Source organism: Vicugna pacos, chromosome 15 (genome assembly GCF_048564905.1).
Source record: "Vicugna pacos chromosome 15, VicPac4, whole genome shotgun sequence".
In the NCBI taxonomy this organism is placed as follows: Eukaryota; Metazoa; Chordata; class Mammalia; order Artiodactyla; family Camelidae; genus Vicugna; species Vicugna pacos.
Genome location: NC_133001.1, coordinates 11124943 through 11143294, shown reverse-complemented (window position 1 = coordinate 11143294; position 18352 = coordinate 11124943). Strand labels below are relative to the sequence as shown.

Genomic DNA, 18352 nt, shown 5'->3' with positions numbered 1-18352 from the left:
GCACATAATAGGCCTTCAACACATGATCTCTTTCTGATCTGCGTCTCAGCCTCACTCATAAAGCGCCTACTTGCAACTTAGATGTGAAAAGGATAGCGTAGAGTTTGGAAGTGAATATAAATATTAAGAGGCAGGGCTACCAACTGCTACAGCTTAAGGAGCAGCATTTGTGATGGATTGTCTTAACAGTTTTCCTATTTTGTTGACTAGTAAATTCAGAAAGTAGTTAATGGTAACTTGTGATGAAAAAATATGAAAGGGAATATATGCTTGTACATGTATGACTGAGACATTATGCTATATACCAGAAACTGACAAAACATTGTCAACTGAGTATACTTCAACTAAAAATATATATATATATATACAGAAAAAAGAGAAAATCGTTAATGAAAATATCCTATAATTAGATGGGAATGAGGAAAGAGAAATAAAACCTTGTTCTCGGGAGAATTAAAGGCAGTAGGTAGGAGAGACAGAGAAGTGAGTGACTAGGGAAGGGAGCTAGGCAGGCATCTCCAGGGGGCGGAGTGAGAGGGAGTAAGAAAAATAACGCAGGGACAATGGTGAATGACAGCAGTGTTGTAGATGACCTCTGCCTCGGCGCTGGGGAGGCCACAAGGAGAGGGACCTGTAGTGCCGTTCCTGCTGCCCACCCCCATGCCCACCTGGTAAGTAGTGTCATACCATTTCTCTCAAAAGCAAGACACCTAGGTTTTTAGATACTGTAACCTCTGATCTTTAAAAGGTCACGTGAGAAGTTTTGTTTCCATACCACGAGCCAAACAGAAAGCTGTGACGTGGTACAGAGAGGGGGAGGAAGGAACCCACCATTCAGATGAAGGGTCAGATGGCTGCATGACCTCAGGGACATAAGGCACTGACTTTGAAGTGTTTGGACAGTTAGAATTTTAGTGGGTGGGGGACGGGGGTGGCACGGGGAGGGCCCGTCAGGCTAAATGAATGTGTACTTAATGGCTCCAAGATTAGAAAGTGTGTGGCATATTGGATGATTGGTCAAGTGCTGAGTAGACTTGAGGGATGATCGTATTACATCAATGATTCTGTTAAACTTTTACAGACATTGCTTTAACATTATGGACTAGTTTGTTTTCTTTTTTGCTTTTTTTCTTTCTTTCTTTTCTTCCTTGCTTCCTTTCCTCCTTTCTGTTTCTTTCCTCCTTTCTTTCTGTTTCTTTCTCTTTTCCTTCCTTCCTTGGCTTTATTTTACTAGATTTACAGCAGAATGGAGCAGAAAATACAGAGTTCCCATGTACCCTCTGCCCCCTCCCCGCTCAGCCTCCCCCACGTCAACATCCGGTACCACAGCAGTATATCTGATGAACCTGTATTAAAGTGTCATTATCACCCGAAGCCCACAGTTTACAGTAGGGTTCACGCTTGGTGTACATTCTGCGGGTTTGGACAAATGTGTAATGACATGTATCCACCACTACCACTGTAGTCACAGAATAGTTTCACTGCCCTGAAAATCCTCTGTGCTCCTCTGTCTGTTCATCTTCCCTTCCCCTCCCAACCCCTGGCAACTACTGAACATTTTTACCATCTTTTTACCATAGTTTTACCTTTTCCAGAATATCATATAGTTGGAATCATGCCATATGTATATGTAGACTTTTTAGATTGGCTTCTTTCACTTACTAATATGTATTCAAGTTTCTTCCATGGCTTTTCATCGCTTTTTTAGTGGTGAGTAATGTTCCATTGTCTGGATGTTCCACAGTTACCTGCCTACTGAAGGATATCTCGGTTACTTCCACATTTTGACAATTATGAATAAAGCTGTTATAAACACCTCTGTGCAATTTTTTATGTGAACATCAGTGTTCAGTTCTTTTGGGTAAATATTAGTGCAGTTGCTGGATAGTATGGTGGGAGTGTGTTTAGTTTTGAAAGAAGCTGCCATCTCTTTTCCGAAGCAGCTGTAGCATTTTGCATTCCCACCATCAGTGGGTGAGAGTTCCTTTCGTTCCACATCCTTGTCAGCATTTGGATTTTGGCCATTCTAATAGGTGTGCAGTGAGTTATTTTTCATACATATTTATTTCAAAATCAACATCTCCAAATTATCGTCTCCCACGTGCTACTCAGTGTTAATACGCCATCTTCTCACATGCCTCCAGACCTCTGTCTCAGCTCCCTTCTCTGGTAATAAGATTCTGTAGGTAATTTCGGAGTATCTGTATTTTTAAAACCTCTAAATATAGTTCTGTTTAGAAACCAGATTTGGCATGGAATAGGTCTTTGAGAAATGTTTGCCAAACTGAACTAAATAAGTATTTAGAAACCTGAATTTACCAAAGTCCCAAGTGGGGCTTTAGACCCAGTTTTATCTTAGCTGTGCTTCTGTTGTTACTCACTGTGTTGCCTCTATCATAATAATTATGGAGATGATGATCACATTTATACCGCATTCACTGTGTAAGCAGGACCGCAGTCCAGACAGGTTGAGTTGAAATTTCACTGGAAACAAGTCAGCACAAAATTCGATCATGTGGCCTAACAGTTCAGCCACATTGAATTAGGAGCTCAGAAAGCATCAGCTCTTACTTTGAAAAGTTTAAATGATCCATATTTATCAGTATTATGGATTACACAGGTGCTTGTGAGGTAGCCTGAAACCCGAACTGCTATTTACACGGTTTCTCATATGTGAAAGTCAGTTCACAAGTTTCAAAGGCCACGTCCAGTGTATTAATAACCTTTGAAAGAGAGATTATTCATGAGCTGGAGTCTGCCCTGAGAGCCTCTGGCCAAACTCGAGTCTATTTCCTTAGACGTGTCGTTTCTTAATACCAGAAGTTGGACCTTGGTGCGTTCCATGTGCAGTGATGTCAAACACCTTGTGCCAGCAGCTTGGCTCTTTAAATTAGATTCCCTCGTCACCTCACGTTACAGCCGTCTCAGCATTGACAGCTGGACTCTGGAGTGGATGCTGGACCCGATACTGAGAAACACCCTAGATAAGAAAATTTTATCGTTTGTCAGCTCTCTTCAATTTAGGCCTTCCTTTTAGACTTTATTTACTTGCCACACCCACAAAATAAATTCTAGGAAAGAATTTTATGCCAATTATGCCTGAAGTAGTTTTCGTGTTTCTTTAGGCGTATGTATTATCTCATAATACAGGCTGAAATCCCATACCATTTTGATTTTCTGTTTTTCTCTACCATGGAAGTTTGACTTTGTTGTTGATAGAGCAAACCAGGCAATCTTGTGTGGAAGCACTGTAAATTATAAAGTATTGTACAAGGAAATTTTTTATCATCTTAGCCCTTGGTTTGTTATGTAGTTTATACTAAGAAAAACAAACAAATTTTGCCTCTTCTCTGTTCTTCCTTTTATAGGAATCAGGCTAAATGGGAACACTGAATTCATGAGATGTATTATATTCTGTCTATGATAATGAGAAATTTCTCTAGGAAAGCATTGGCAGAAAAATTAACTGATGTTGGTTTTTCATTCAGTGTTACATACGGGCAAAAATGAAATGAAAGGTACCGTTCTCTTCTGTTTCAGGGTCCAGTAGCTTTTCTGCTTTCACTTTTTTCAGGTTAATTTTTTTATTTTTAGAATTTTGGAAATATTAAACAAATAGGTCAGAGACCTTGATTCAAGACATCTAAGCATTTCTGCTGGTAACATAAGAAAACCTTCATTTTGTTTGACTTCTATAAATGCCACAAATAAATATTTGGCAGACAAATCACAAACAGTTCTATTATGTTTTCATGTCTTCTGCCACAAACTTCACGTCTTAAATATGTACGTCATAACACATGAAATACCTAATTCAAAGTGAGAAGATCAAAGGTAAGGGATCCACATTGTATCAGCGCAAAAGTGGTACAGAAACAGAGAGCCCTGTCCCCAGTCAAGAAACAGGAGGAAGAATTCAAGTAAAAGGGTTTTTTCCATAGTATCTGAAGAAAAATTGCTGTCATTTTAGCTGTTGCTAACAAAGACCAGAAGTGATTTCAGCATCGTTCTTCAGTCCGTGTGGCCTCCAGGATCTCTCTTCTAAGCTCCTGCTGTATGCTGTGCGGTTCTTTTAATATTAACTGTTCTTGTACTTGAACGCTCAATTTTCTGTTTCCTGATATTCCTTCTGTGACTGACCGAGCATAAGTGAATTTGCTATCAGATGTCCAGTATTAATATAGCCATTGTTCGAGTAATGTGTGTTGGTCATAAAAGCTTTGGCTGCACGGGACAGCACCATGACTGACAGCAGCTTAATCAAATTGATTTTTTTTTTCTCTAACGGAACCTCAGGGGCAGCCAGTCCAGGACGGGGGTAACTACTCAAGACCTGGGCTTTCCTGTGTTCCTGTGGTCATAAGGTGGCCGCTGTATCTTGAAGTGTCGCATTTAAGCAGGAGAAAAAGGAGGAAGGTAGTGGGGAAAGGCGCGTGCCAGTTGAACTTGTTCCTTTTTATCAGGAAGACGGTAATCTTCCCGGAAGCGCCACTCTGCTTTAGAGTGTAGTTTTGTTGTTTTGCTGGGTATGGTGAGGCCTGCGGGCCGGGAGATGTTCACTGAAAAGATAACTTATTACTCACAGTTTGCAGAAGAGAGCAGGACAGCCACACCAGGCCCTGTTGGTGGAAGGCAGAAGGCAGAGAGCTAGGGGACTGCAGGAAGGCCTTTATTGTGGTTTTCTTGGGAAGGAATGGACAAGGCAGGGGGTACAGGTGTAGGGGCCACCCATAGTTTTCTGATCCAGGTAAAGCCATGATGGGATGTGGCTTTGGATGGGTCCCTTTGCGTGTGAAAGGTTCACTTGCAGGTGAGTCATTTATTATCTGAGACTCTGGTAACCCTGGGAGGGGTGGTACTTCCCGAGTCAGCAAGTTCTTACATATCAAAACATCAGATACAGAAACTAGAAAAAGCCCTCGGTACACACTCTTTCATATATCCTGGCTGGAAATGTGCCTCTTAGTCATCCACAGCTAAGAGGAATTCTGGGCTGGGTGTATTGTTACCCTTGAAAAATTGGAAATAATATTAGTCTGAAAGAAGAAATGAATAGATACTGATTAAGCAATTGGTAGCCTCTGGTACACAGTGTCATTTGTGAAGAATTAGCATCTGGAGAAGTTAAGTGTAGAGTAAATCATGAATTACAAGTTCAAAACGCCTGCAGAGTCCAGGTATGCAATAAAGAGTGAAGTGGGCTACGTGGAAGATTGTAGGGAGTGCTGGGGACTGTGGAGAAAAGGAGGGTACGGATACTCTTCAGAGTAACAGCTTAAAAAAGATACTGTGTGATTTGTAGTGTGTTGGCTACCAGTTTGGGGTGCTTAGTCTAAATCAAAGACCTTTTTTTTTTTTTTTAAAAAAAGCATATAACTAAACAGAGGCTATTAAAAATTAAAAATTTCACTGGAATGGCTATAAATTGAATCACACTTCAATTATCATTGTACTTAGCAATCATGTACACTACATTTTTGATTTCCTGATGATGACTCTTTTAGTACCAACCAAAAATGTACCAACATTTTTGAAATTTTAGCTATTTTTCCTTCAGCTTCACCTTTCAAAAGATTTCAGACCTGCAGAAAAGTTGAAAGACTGTACAACAAACGCCTATGTGCCCTTAACTTAGATCCATTAAGGGTTAACTTTTTGCCACATTTACTTTCTTTTTCTCTCTCTTTCTCTCTCCCCCTTTCTCCTGAACCTATTTGGAAGTACATTCATGCTTTGTGGTGCTTCTTCCCTATGTCAGCACATATCACCTAAAGACAAGACTATTTCTACATAAATTATGTATGTAAACTGCATAAATTATACCTGAGAAATTTATAATTGTGCATCAATTTTAGTATTTCATATTCAGTTTTACCCAACTTTCCAAATAATGCTCTTTTCAGTGTTAAAAAAATTTAGAATCCAATCATATATTATCTTCAATCTAGAACTGTCTTCCATGGCATTAATGCTTATAGGAGGCCCGGCCAGCTGTTTCACAGAATGGCCACAATTTCAATTTGTCTGGTGGTTTCCACATAATTAGATTCAGGTTAAACACTTGGGCAAGAACATTCCCTTTATTAGTGACGTGAACTCAGCAGCAGGTCAGGAGGCGCAGCTCGCTCTTGGTTTGTCCTGTTGTTGGCGTTAAGTGTGATCTCTTGGGGAAAGTGGTGTCTCCTCCAGTGAAGGCACGTTCTCTTGTGAGTAATCTGTGGATGATGCTCTGAGACTTCAAGAATATTCTGCTTCCCATCAAGCCTTCACCTGAAAATTAACATCCATTGATCCTTTACCGAGTCCATGATTACACTGGTAGTTACAAACTTGTCATTTACTGGCTCCATCATCTTCTGTATTAGCTGTCATTCTTTTATAAAGAAAGGTTTTTCCTCCCAGCCCTAACCCCAGCCCCTTTCTGGAGTTCAGTATGAACTCATGGATTCTTTGTGTATGGACTATTATATTCCATTATTATCATCATTCATGTTGATGCCCAAATTGTTTCCGGGTTTGCTGGACCTCTGAACTTCTGGATATGAGATGCATTTGCAGCATTTCCCACTCTGTGGTTTTCGCTCCCTCTCTTCTCTCTTCCTCCAAATTGTCACCTGACTTCTGTTCCAGCATAGGTCCTGAAGCTTTATCTGCATTTCCCCTCTTATGTATAAACTAAAGTTAGTGGTAATCTATCTCCTATTTGTGCTTTAGATGTGAAATATAGGTGGCTTTATTTGCCTCTTTGTTGATCTCTGATTTTTTGGCGGCTATGTGGTGTGATTAGGGTTAAATGGCTACAGTTATTCACTGGGACACTAGAATTCCTCTATTTTAACTATTTTTATGACTTCCTAAGAAGCAAAGTGCCTGATTTTCAAATGAAGTTTTCATTTAAACCTGGTGACTCTCATATGATCCAGCAATCCGAATCCTGGGCATATATGCGGAGGAGACTCTAATTTGAAAAGATACATGCTCCCAGTATTCACAGCAGCACTATTTACAATAACCAAGACATAGAAGCAACCTAAATGTCCATTGACAGATGACTGGATAAACAAGATGTGATATATATGTCATTGTGTATATGTGTGTGTACTCACACACACACACACACACACACACACACACACACACACACACACAATGGAAAACTACTCAGCCATAAAAAAGAATGAAATAATGCCATTTGTAGTAACATGGATGGACCTAGAGATTATCATACTAAGTGAAGTCAGCCAGAAAGAGAAAGAAAAATACCATGTGATGTCACTTATATGTGGAATCTAAAAAAAAAAAATGACACAAATGAACTTATCTACAAAATAGAAACAGACTCACAGACATAGAAAACAAACTTCTGGCTACCGGGAGGAGAGGGAGAGGGGAGGGGTAAATTGGGAGTTGATAATTAGTAAGTTAACTCAGGTAGGCCTGTAGTACCTTTGGAGGGATGTTATGCCCTTCATTCTCCTCCCAGTAGCCTCTAGCCTGTGTACTCCTTTGAGTCCTTAAGTTGCTTTGCTTTGCTGTGGCCTTCCTCCATTTGCAGACCAACATCATTGTCGGTGCACTGCCTACTAAACCCTACCCACTTTATTGTCTGCTGTGAGTAGAGAGCTGGGAATTCAGATAACTCATCTTGCTAGACTTGGGTGTGACATGAGAGTAAACAGGACCACATGAAAGCCTGAAGGCCTCTTAGAACTACTTTATTTATAGCTTGAGTTTTCTCAGAATGTCTACTGGCTTATTAAATAAGTCAGTGTTTTTAGGATGTTCTAAAGCTGATACGATAGCTGATGGTAAATCATCTAAAAAATGATGTTTTACATAATGATAGTGAGGGAGGCAGTACAGCGTTAAGAGCGAAGATGTCTCTAGAATCACATTCCTTGGGTTCCAATCCTAGTCCTGCTGCTTTTTGGTTTTCTAACTTGAAGTAGTTGCTTAACCTCTCTGCACTTCCATCTCTCACCTGTAAAATGAAGATAGTAGTGTCTCCCACAGAGTTTGTGAAGATTAAAAAAGATATATGTGATAAATATAGAACAGTGCCTTGGTCTTCAGAAATAATTGCTATTACAGTTAGTATATTAATAAGAATGTATGGTTATTTACTCTGGGCAGGAAGCAGTGATCAGTATTTCGTAAAGTGGGTCATTAGATCTTCTACGATCTGTTTGTGATCTTATCACCCCTGCCATCCATCCTGAAATTAAAATAAGCTTTAATGATAATTTGTTAAACCTTTAATCTTTCCATTGAAAAAGCACAAAGTATTATTGTGCATCTTACTCATTATATAGAGGAATAGTTTAAAAAGGACAGTTACAGTTAAATGTCTGAGTGCTGTTAATTTCAAAGACTCTTTAAAACACTTTTTTGGTAGTTTAGAAATGCATAGTTTGTGATGAAATTACACTGTTGTAGAAACATGTGTCCACTGGAGGTCACCCTGCACTTTTATATCATTGCTTCCTGCAAATATACGGTTTGAAAAAGAAAGAAACCCAAGCTGGACTGTTACGAGAACCATCATTATATGTCATGGTTTTATATTTGACAGTTTGTTACTCCATTGGTTAGAAAATCAATTTGTATTGTTGAAGTTAACAATGAGATATTATTACCCAAGTTATAAATAGAAGCTTCTTACTCCCTGCCACAGAGTGATTTGCAATTCTTGAAACTACTTCTGAATGATTACCTGTAGGTGGAGAGTAATATATGCAACCCTTCTCATGTATTTATTTTTGTTAATAAGCCTGGATTTGGAGCACTGCCTACTCAAAGAGTCATCTACACATGCAACTTAAATTCTCTGGACTTTCAACTTCCGGATGTGTAAGATGTGAATAATAGCTCTGACAGTATTATGGTGATGCTCGACATTTAAGTGCAAGTTCTGTGCAAATGATAAAATCTATTTGAATCGTAAAGTGCATTATCAGATAACTGCTGTTTTGGGCCCATTAAGGCACATTACTGGAAAAATATAGGAACCTCCAAATTTCTATCTTCTCTTTTCTGATAGAATAGGTTCCTAGTTGTATTTCATTTTTTGAAATATCCATTGTGGCCAGTAGTGGGTATATTTAAAATAGATTACCTTTAAGATACTTTATTTTAGAAAATGTTCTAAAAGTTAACTATAGCTGTGTGAAATATTCACGTACGTGGAATTTATTCCCCTGGGATGCTTGATGTTACTATTTTTATGTAGTCACAGCCTTAAGTGTAGAATTGCTGTCTGGTTAAAAAAAATGAGTACTGATTCCTGTAAGTTTCATATTTTTGTAAGGTTTTGGTGAACTAATGGGTTTAATTGAATTTAGGCATTGCTGTAGTCTGCTTTTACTGATAATTTTGGTCCTGATGTGGATAAGGTCAGAGATGAAGTGATAGATATTCAGGTGACCAAGAGATAAGCCAGATAATTGTGGTGTTAAGTAAAGTTGGCGATTAAAATGTTTTCATTACATATCAGCCACAAATTGCAACAGTGATCTTAAGTATTATGTTAATAGCCGTGCAGGGAAGGCTTGATTGGCAATTTCAACATTTATAAAGTGTAAGCAATTGTTAAACTTCGCTCTGCAGAAGTGATTGTGGGCGTAAGTAGAACACTTGGCTCAAAACAGGAAGCAAATAAATATTAAAAAAATTTCTTCACTGTCAGTGCTTGGTTTTCACTGCTCCCCCTCCTGCCTTCCTGTGCTCTCTGCTGCTGATGGCCCTCAGCTCAAATGCAGGTCTGCCTGACCTGGGTCTGCCTGACCCCAAAGCTGGTAGTCATTCCTCTCCCATTTACCAGACTGCTGCTTTTTAAGACCTCTTGTCATTGTAACAAATTTATATTTCCTGTGTTTGAAATGTGTACTGATAAGTACATATTTATATAGTTTTTTTTTCAGATTTTATGAGTTTTATTGATAAGCATCCCCACTAAATGTCTGTCTTGAATGGAAACTATCAAGAAAGGTCTGGGATCTGTTAGATTCCAAGCTTGAGTCACTGTTCTGCCATTTATTCTTCTGTGACTTTGGGCAGGTCCCTTAATCTCTGAGTTGTCTCATTATTTGTTCGGTGAGGACAGTCATTTCAATATACAGTTGCTGAATGAATAATAGATTTCATATCTAGTCCACTTATTTCAGAAACATTGCTGTGTTTTTTGTTGTTGTTATTCTCACTGTTCTTATTTTTTAGGGAAGTGGCTGTGTTTGAAATTTTTACTTTTTCCCCCCTGTAGATAACAGACAAGAGAGTGTCCAGAAGACATGCCATTCTTGAGGTGGTGGGTGGTCAGCTTCGAATCAAACCGGTAAATACGTTATTAATAATTTACTTTAACTCTTTCTCTCTCACCTGATTGGAGCTCCTGATTAGAGGGGCTTATTTTAAAGGTTATGGAAACAGGGAATTAATGTCAGGGTATATTTTTCTTATTGCCAAAAGATAATTGGGAGTTAAAGGTCTAACCTATTTAAATCACCACCTTTTTCCCCCATAGGGTGGTGCTACATTTATATGCTTAGAATTTTAATCAAAGGTGACTACCAATTCATGTATACATTATGATTTTGTTTTTTACGAGTAAGATTCTATAAGAAAGTCCATAACTAATGATTGGGTTTTGAGGGGTGGGGTAGCAACCAGAGTCACTTAAATGTTATAGGCTTTCTTTAATAGATTTCTATGCCTAGAGTATTTTCCAAATTGGCTTATTAATAAAAATACTAATTGGAGTTGTGTCTATACTTGGATGAAAAATATTCAGATACATTTGGAACTTCTCTGACTATTTAAAAGAGTATTGATAATATAAAATAAGTATTCTCAAAGGTGGTTTTGTTAGTGAAAAATTCTCTCTTTGAATTGAACTTTATCCATTATGAAGTGGGTCAGATTTCTGAATGGGAGTTTAACAATGTTCAAAGAAGACACCTTTTAGAAAACATTCTTTACCTTTTCTTGGTCTTTCAGTAGACTGTACTTATGTGCAGGCAACAGGTGACTTTTGAGCACCAAACTGTGGTAGATGCGAAATTAGAAGAGCAATTCTAGAAATTGGAGCAAAAACTCCTCATTAGATTATAGATATAAAACTAAAATTTGGGATGATAAAGTTTATTTATATAAATTATGCTTTTGTTTATATTTTTAAAAATATTACTTAATATACACGTGGAAAGAATGTAAACATTTTTACCCTATTCTTGGTATCATTATTATTATTTTATATATTTTTTTATTGAAGTATAGTCAGCTTACAATTTTGTGTCATTGGTACCATTATTTCTGACAACTTAGAATGTCTAACTCTACATAGGCAGCAAGTTGTTGAATGGGAATTAGAACTCAGTTTCTTTTTTCCATCATATTTTCCAAGTTAGGATTCTTTTGCCATTTGGTGTTCTCTTCTTTTAAAAAGTTCTTGAAATTCAGACTAACTGTTGATTTATCTTCATAGGAAGGTTTAGTGCTTTCAGTTGAATAGACTTTTAGAACTGAAAGCAATCTTAGGTTCAAGCTTAAGTATGTGGGGATTTGATTTGGACCAGGGCTGGCATTACCTGTCAGTGGAGAAGAGGACTTTTTATCAGTAAACTGTACTAGGACAGTTTGTTGTTTGGGCAGGAAAAAAAAAAATTAGACCCCCCCCACCTCACACCATACTCAAAAGTCAATTCCAGGTAGATTAAATGTGAAAATCAAAGCTATAAAATAATAGGAAAAAAACCTTTATGACCTTGGAGTAGGGAAACATTTTTAATTAAGATATAGAAAGCAGAAACTGTTTAAAAAAAAAGATTGGAAAACAGCCAGTTACATTCTGTGTGACCCAGGAATTCTGCTCCTGGGCATATATCCAGAAGGAACCCTACTTCAGGATGACACCTGCACCCCAATGTTCATAGCAGCACTATTTACAATAGCCAAGACATGGAAACAACCTAAATGTCCATCAATGGATGACTGGGTAAAGAAGATGTGGTATATTAATACAATGGAATACAATGAACTCCAACTATACAATGAATAGTTTCAGCCATAAAAAATGACAGCATAATACCATTTGCAGCAACATGGATGTCCCTGGACAATGTCATTCTAAGTGAAGTAAGCCAGAAAGAGAAAGAAAAATACCATGTGAGATCACTCATATGTGGAATCTAAAAAAAAACAAAAACAAAACCAAAAACAAACAAAGCATAAACACAAAACAGAAACAGACTCACAGACATACAATACAAACTTGTGGTTGCCAAGGGGGCGGAGGGTGGGAAGGGATAGACGGGATTTCACAATTGTAGCGTAGATAAACAAGACTATACTGTGTAGCACAGGGAAATATATACAAGATCTTATGGTAGCTCACAGAGAAAAAAATGTGACAATGAATATATATATGTTCATGTATAACTGAAAAATTGTGCTCTACACTGGAATTTGACACAACATTGTAAAATAATTATAAATTAATAAAAAAAAAAACCCAGCCAGTTACATTGAAATTAAGAACCGTTGCTTGTCAAAAGACAGTCTAATGAAAATGAAAAGTACAATAGGGAGAAGATATTTAAAACGCAATTAACTGACAAAGAAATGATACTCAAAACTTCTAGCAAATGCCTTCAATCAGTGAGAAAAAGATAATCCAGTAGGAAAATGGGCTGAAGACGTTAGTGGCACATCGCAGAAGGAGAAACCCGACTGGTTACTAGACATGAAAAGCAGATTCTCAGCCTCCTTATTAAATGGAGAAATAAATGATACCACAGTAAGATATCATTCCACACTCAACAGATGAGCAAAAATGGAAAGTCTAACAATTTCAAGTGTTGGTGAGGATATAGCACAAGTGGAGTATTATAAACTGTGGGTGAGAGCTTAAATGGCATAGCCGCTCTGGAAAATAGTGTGACGTTAGTTCCTAAAGATGAAGACTCGTATTCCATCCAAGTCAGACCACACACACACACACACACACACACACACACACACACACACACACACACACACACACACACACACACACACACACACACACAGGTACCAACAGCTGTGTACAAGAGCCTGGAGAGCAGAATTGTTTATAGGGCAGCAAAACACTGGAAGCAAGGTAAATTTCCATCAACGGTGAAACTGATAAATGTACTGGGATATATTCATTGAATGAAATGTAGTACACCAGTGAGGATACATTACAGTGAAAGCTGAAAACACATGGTTTAAAATCAGGAACATAGCACTGAATGATGAACGCAAGCATTGGAAGAATATATATAGTATGGCTCCACTTTTATAAGATTACAAATCCTACAAAATAAACAATATATTCAAGATCATAAACATAGGTGGTAAAACCATAAAGAAAATTAAAGAAGTAATTAAACACAAAAATCAGAATAATTACGTCTGAGGGAACTGAGAAGAGAATGGATAGGAAAAGACACAGGGAGCATCAAAACTAATGGTAATATTCTTAAACTGGGTGGTGAACCTGTGCATAATATCTTACATGTATTATGTCTCTAAAACATTATTATGGAACACTTACATCATGAAAAAGATGTAAAGACTATTACGATGTACTGCAGTTATTTCTGTAATACCGAACGACCAAACGTTGTGAGACATGAACAAGTTTATTTTAAAAAGGAAATGTGCAGCTCTAGTACTAGAATTTGATTGTTCTTCTAGAAAAATATGTAACTGGGTTTTGAATTTTATATTCCAAGAATTATTATTTTCACATTATATTAGTTGAAGGAAAGCTGCTTCTTGGACTTAGTGATATATGCACAAGTTCTCTGCTTTATATAATGCTTGGTCTCTTGTTTATATCAGTATAGTTTCAATAAAATGTCTATCCCCTTGAAATAGACTTATTTATTTAGTCCACTACTTATTGTAGCTGTGCCTTCCAGGTGCAATTTAGAGAAATTTAGAGAGATTCTCAAACTAATTTTGTTAATAGAAGTGTAAGATCAGAAATTATGAGTATGGGGGAAAAAAAAAAGAATGGGCCTGGGGAAAACCATAGATACAGAGAGCAGAATGGTGGTTGCCAGAGGGAAGGATTTTGGGGGCTGGGCAAGATGGGAAAGGGGCGGGTCAAGAGGTATTAACATCCAGTTACAAAATAAATAAATCACGGGGATGTAATGTGCAGCATGATGACAACAGTCAATAATATCATACAACAGACTTGAAAGTTGCCAAGAGAGTAAATCCTGAAAGTTAACATTGTGTGGTGATGGTCATTAGATTTACTGTGGTGATCATTTCAAGGTGTATATTTATATTGAATCATTCTGTTGTACACCTGAGACCAGTATAAAATTATATGTCAATTATATCTCAATAAAAAATTTTAGGCAAAATAAAAAAAATAATGAGTATGAGATGGACAAATGACTTCTAGCTTATTCATTTTATTTATAACACGTGATAAATATCATTTATTCTTTGTTCCCTAAACAATCAGAAATTATTTGATCCCTTAGCTAAAGCAAGCTACATATACAATTGTAACAAAGTGTTGAGACAGAAGTTTTAGTTTAAAAAACTATGTAAAATTATATAAATGAATATAGCAAATATTTTGTTACAGTGATCCCTTCTGTATGCTGTATACTTTAAGTGGTTAGATATTTTTCTTGTTTCCCTCAAATTAGGGATCCAACCAAATAAAAAAGTAGCTTAGACAATGATAGATGAACGCAATTAGGGCAGTAACTAATTTGTATTTTTAAATTGGATGAATTTGTCTTTCTTCCTTCTGATATTTCCCTTTAGAAAAGGCTCTGGCTCTTACCAGTTCTTGGAAATTGTGCATGAGCAGATAATGTTAGCTCACAAGGAGATGATGTTAGCTTTTTTATGTGTCATTTAAATTTAATCTACAGTCTGGTATCAGCAGGGAGAAAATGCATTATAAAGGCAAAATGATGATGTTCTCTGTAAATGACTGTATCGCCAGTGGTTAGTTATGTCCACAGGGTGAATTCATAGCTGTTAACGCTTTTATTTCATTTTAATAAAAACTTACTCTTTGGTTCTTGGATGATTGAGGGGGTAGTTCTATAAGTACATATAAGTTGCAAAAGTTTTTTTTTTTTGGCTATTTGGTGTTGATTCTCAAAATATGCATCTTTGGGTGACTGTATTTTTTCTATTGCACAGTAAAATTTCTGAGTTGTGATTGTTTTTCTTCCCTTGAAATTATGAATGCACTTGTAAAACAGTAGCTATAAAATAGTAAAATAGCTTTTCCACAACTCATTTTGTTAAAATTTTTTTTCCAAATTAAAAAAAAGCACTGAAAAGAACAGGAGCTCTCTCTTTTTTTTTTTTTGTACATATCAATCTTTCTTTAATATTTATTGATAACTCCAAGAGAAAGCTATAGAAGATTGATATGTATTTTAGTTCCTGTTCTTCAGGGATAATGGTATCCTTTGCACCACTTCTAAGACCATCGCATAATCTATTTCAGTTCACATCTATAATCCCATGGATATGTGAAAAAGTATGTGGATACTTCAGACGTGCCTCTCATATTGGTAGCTTGTATCTTTTATTCACTGTGGGTTTGGGTTTGCCAGGATTTTTTCTGCTCATGTCTGCTTTGGAATCAAAGTTAACCTAACGTCCTTGAAGGAATCAGAGCCTTCCATCTTTTCTGGTTTGGGGAAGAGTTTGAATATTAAGAAAAATCTTTAAATCCATTTAAGTCTGGTTTTGAGAAGAATTAGATTTTAATTATTGATTATATTCTTAAAATATAAGTATAATTCAATCTCCTTTTCTTTTCTAATATTTTTAAACAGATCACACATACATGAAAACATATGTGCTTTTTTTAAAGTCAATTTGGTACATATTCTTCAAGATAATTGTCAATTTTGGCCATATCTACAAATACATTGGTATAAAGCATTTATAGTATTCTATTATTTTTCCAAAGTTTTGTTTCATGTCTACTTAATCATTGTTCCATTTCTTTTGGATATGGTCAATTTCAGCTCTAGTTAGAATTTTTAAGGTACCTTTCAGTAGAGCTTAGTTATGGAGGCAACTCTCTTTATCTTTGCTAACATGAAGTAATCATTGGAAACAGAATTCAAGATAGTGGCCATTGTAATAGTTTTTGACATCGAGACATATTTACCTCTTGCAATTTGAATATGGGTGGTGATCTTCATAGTGGGAGTTTCATTCAAACAAAACAAGAAAATCCCTCTGTGAGGACTGGAAAAAAAAAAAGCTGTGTTGTTTGCCTGAGAGATTTGATCAAAATTCTCCTTCCCATAGTTTCTCATTTCTTAATCATAGTAAGAAATTATTAGGGGAAACTGAGCAGAAAAGAAGCTTGCCAGTTTCAAGGGATTAGTGAATTTTGCGGGACTCAGTTTCTGGACTGCGAATTCTTCATGTTTCTCTTCCCAATGTCCTGTCATCTGTCTTAAGCAAAAAAGAAGTATCTTTTAACCAGTTAATTGATAACTTTGCTTTCTCCTTTGATTCCTGGAGAAATGGGGGGTATAGTAAAGCGATTTTTCTTTCTTACATGTAGATAATAATTATGGTACTTACAAGTGCTGGATTTATTAGACTTCTAAGTCCAAGTTTATACTTAAAATTGTTTTGATACTAAAATTTTATATCAGTTCATTTTAGTTTTATTTTTGTCATAATTTTGAGTTATAACATCACTTCTTTTTTTTTTTTTTTGATAGATACACACAAATCCATGTTTTTATCAGTCTTCTGAGAAGAGCCAGCTCTTACCATTGAAGACAAACCTATGGCGCTGGTTGAATCCTGGAGATAGTTTTTCTCTATTAGTTGACAAATACATTTTTCGTGTTTTATCTACACATTCTGAAACAGAAATGCAATGTACTTTAAGGTAAGATTGCCTGGTGAGATGAGATTAAGTAATGGGATTTGTAATCTAATTCCTCAGTCATGGACAAATGCTTGAGTAGAAACCATTCTAGAATTCAACTCTGTTGGTGATGTGGGACTTCCGTGATGTGTGTATGTGCGTGTTTTTCTAGAAAACATTTGATTTTGGAAACTTGTGCCTCAATAGTAACACATTCCTGTTGTATCTTTTACCATTGTGCTTAGAATGTATTTTCCATAGTAAGAGGAAATAGTAAGAGGATAGTTAATTTGAAACTGGCTATATTTTCTTAATCTTTTTCTTAGCTTTTAAAATTTTCTTAAGGTATTAACTTCTGCTTAGGCTACAGTTGTATAACTCTTCTTTCTTATAAGAATAACAGAAAATACAGAATAGGGAAACTGATGAAATGGGGTATTGTAATAAATATCTGGTGTGAAATTGAAATTAATACACTAGTTTTATTGAGGCAGTCATTAGCAGATTGTTTGCCTTTGTTTTAGCTTTTAAATTATAGAATCCTTAAACTGAACCTATAGAAGTAGATGGACAAAATTAATATAGAGTTTGTTCTTTGATTGCACTATATTAAATTAAAAGTCCATAGAAATACAATATCTAGGAGTATCTTTAAGTGCTTTGAAATTAAACAACACATATCTAAGGAACCCATGGGACCAAGAGAAATCACAAGGGCAATTAGAAAATATTTTGAACAGAATAATACTGAAAACACAACAAAAATATTTATGAGCTACATCTAAAGTAGTCCTTTGAGGGAAATTTATATAAAATGCCTATATTAGAAGAGAAGAAAGCTGTACAACTAATGCTCTGTGCTTTTGCTTTAAGAAGATAGACCAAAAAGAGTAAATTAATCCAAAATAGAAAAAAGGAAGTAGTAAGAATAAGACTAGAAATGAATGAAACAGAAAATTAATACCACAGAAAATCAACAAAAACAAAAGTTGGTTTTTGAAAAGACTAACAAAATTCATAAAACTTTTGTAAGACTTACCAAGAAAAAAAGCTAGAAAACACAAATGATCACTGTCAGAAGTGAGAGATGGGAGGTCAGCACTGAGCCTGCAGACCTTAAGAGAATAACAAAGAAATATTTAAAACTTTATGCCAGTAAAATTGACAGGCTAAATGAATGGATTCGTTCCTTGAAAAACACAGTCAACTAAAACCGATACAGGAAGAAATAGAAAATCTGATGAATCCTATGTCCATTAAAGAAATTGAGTTCACAATTTAAGAATTTCCCACAAGAACTTCACTAGTGAATTCTCTTAAACTCATAAGGAAGAAATAATACCAATGTTATACTTTTTCTCTAAAGTAGAAGAGGATATACTTCCCCACTTGTTTATGACACTTCCATAACCCTGATGCTAAAATCACACAAGAACATTACAAGAA

At 36.2% G+C, this 18352-nt stretch overlaps 1 protein-coding gene across 5 annotated transcripts in view; it reads left to right on the top strand.

Annotated features, from left to right (window-relative positions):
• Positions 1 to 18352, top strand: part of LOC102540945 (aprataxin and PNK-like factor) — an 86345-nt gene that overhangs the window by 3580 nt on the left and 64413 nt on the right. For all 5 annotated transcript variants that reach the window (XR_012058919.1, XM_072937616.1, XM_072937617.1 and 2 more), the window contains exons 2-3: positions 10259 to 10330; positions 16755 to 16927. Coding sequence is in view for 4 of the 5 variants with exons in the window: in XM_072937616.1 (XP_072793717.1) it covers positions 10259 to 10330; positions 16755 to 16927 (245 nt within the window). In the remaining variant the exon portion in view is untranslated. The remainder of the gene's footprint in view (positions 1 to 10258; positions 10331 to 16754; positions 16928 to 18352) is intronic.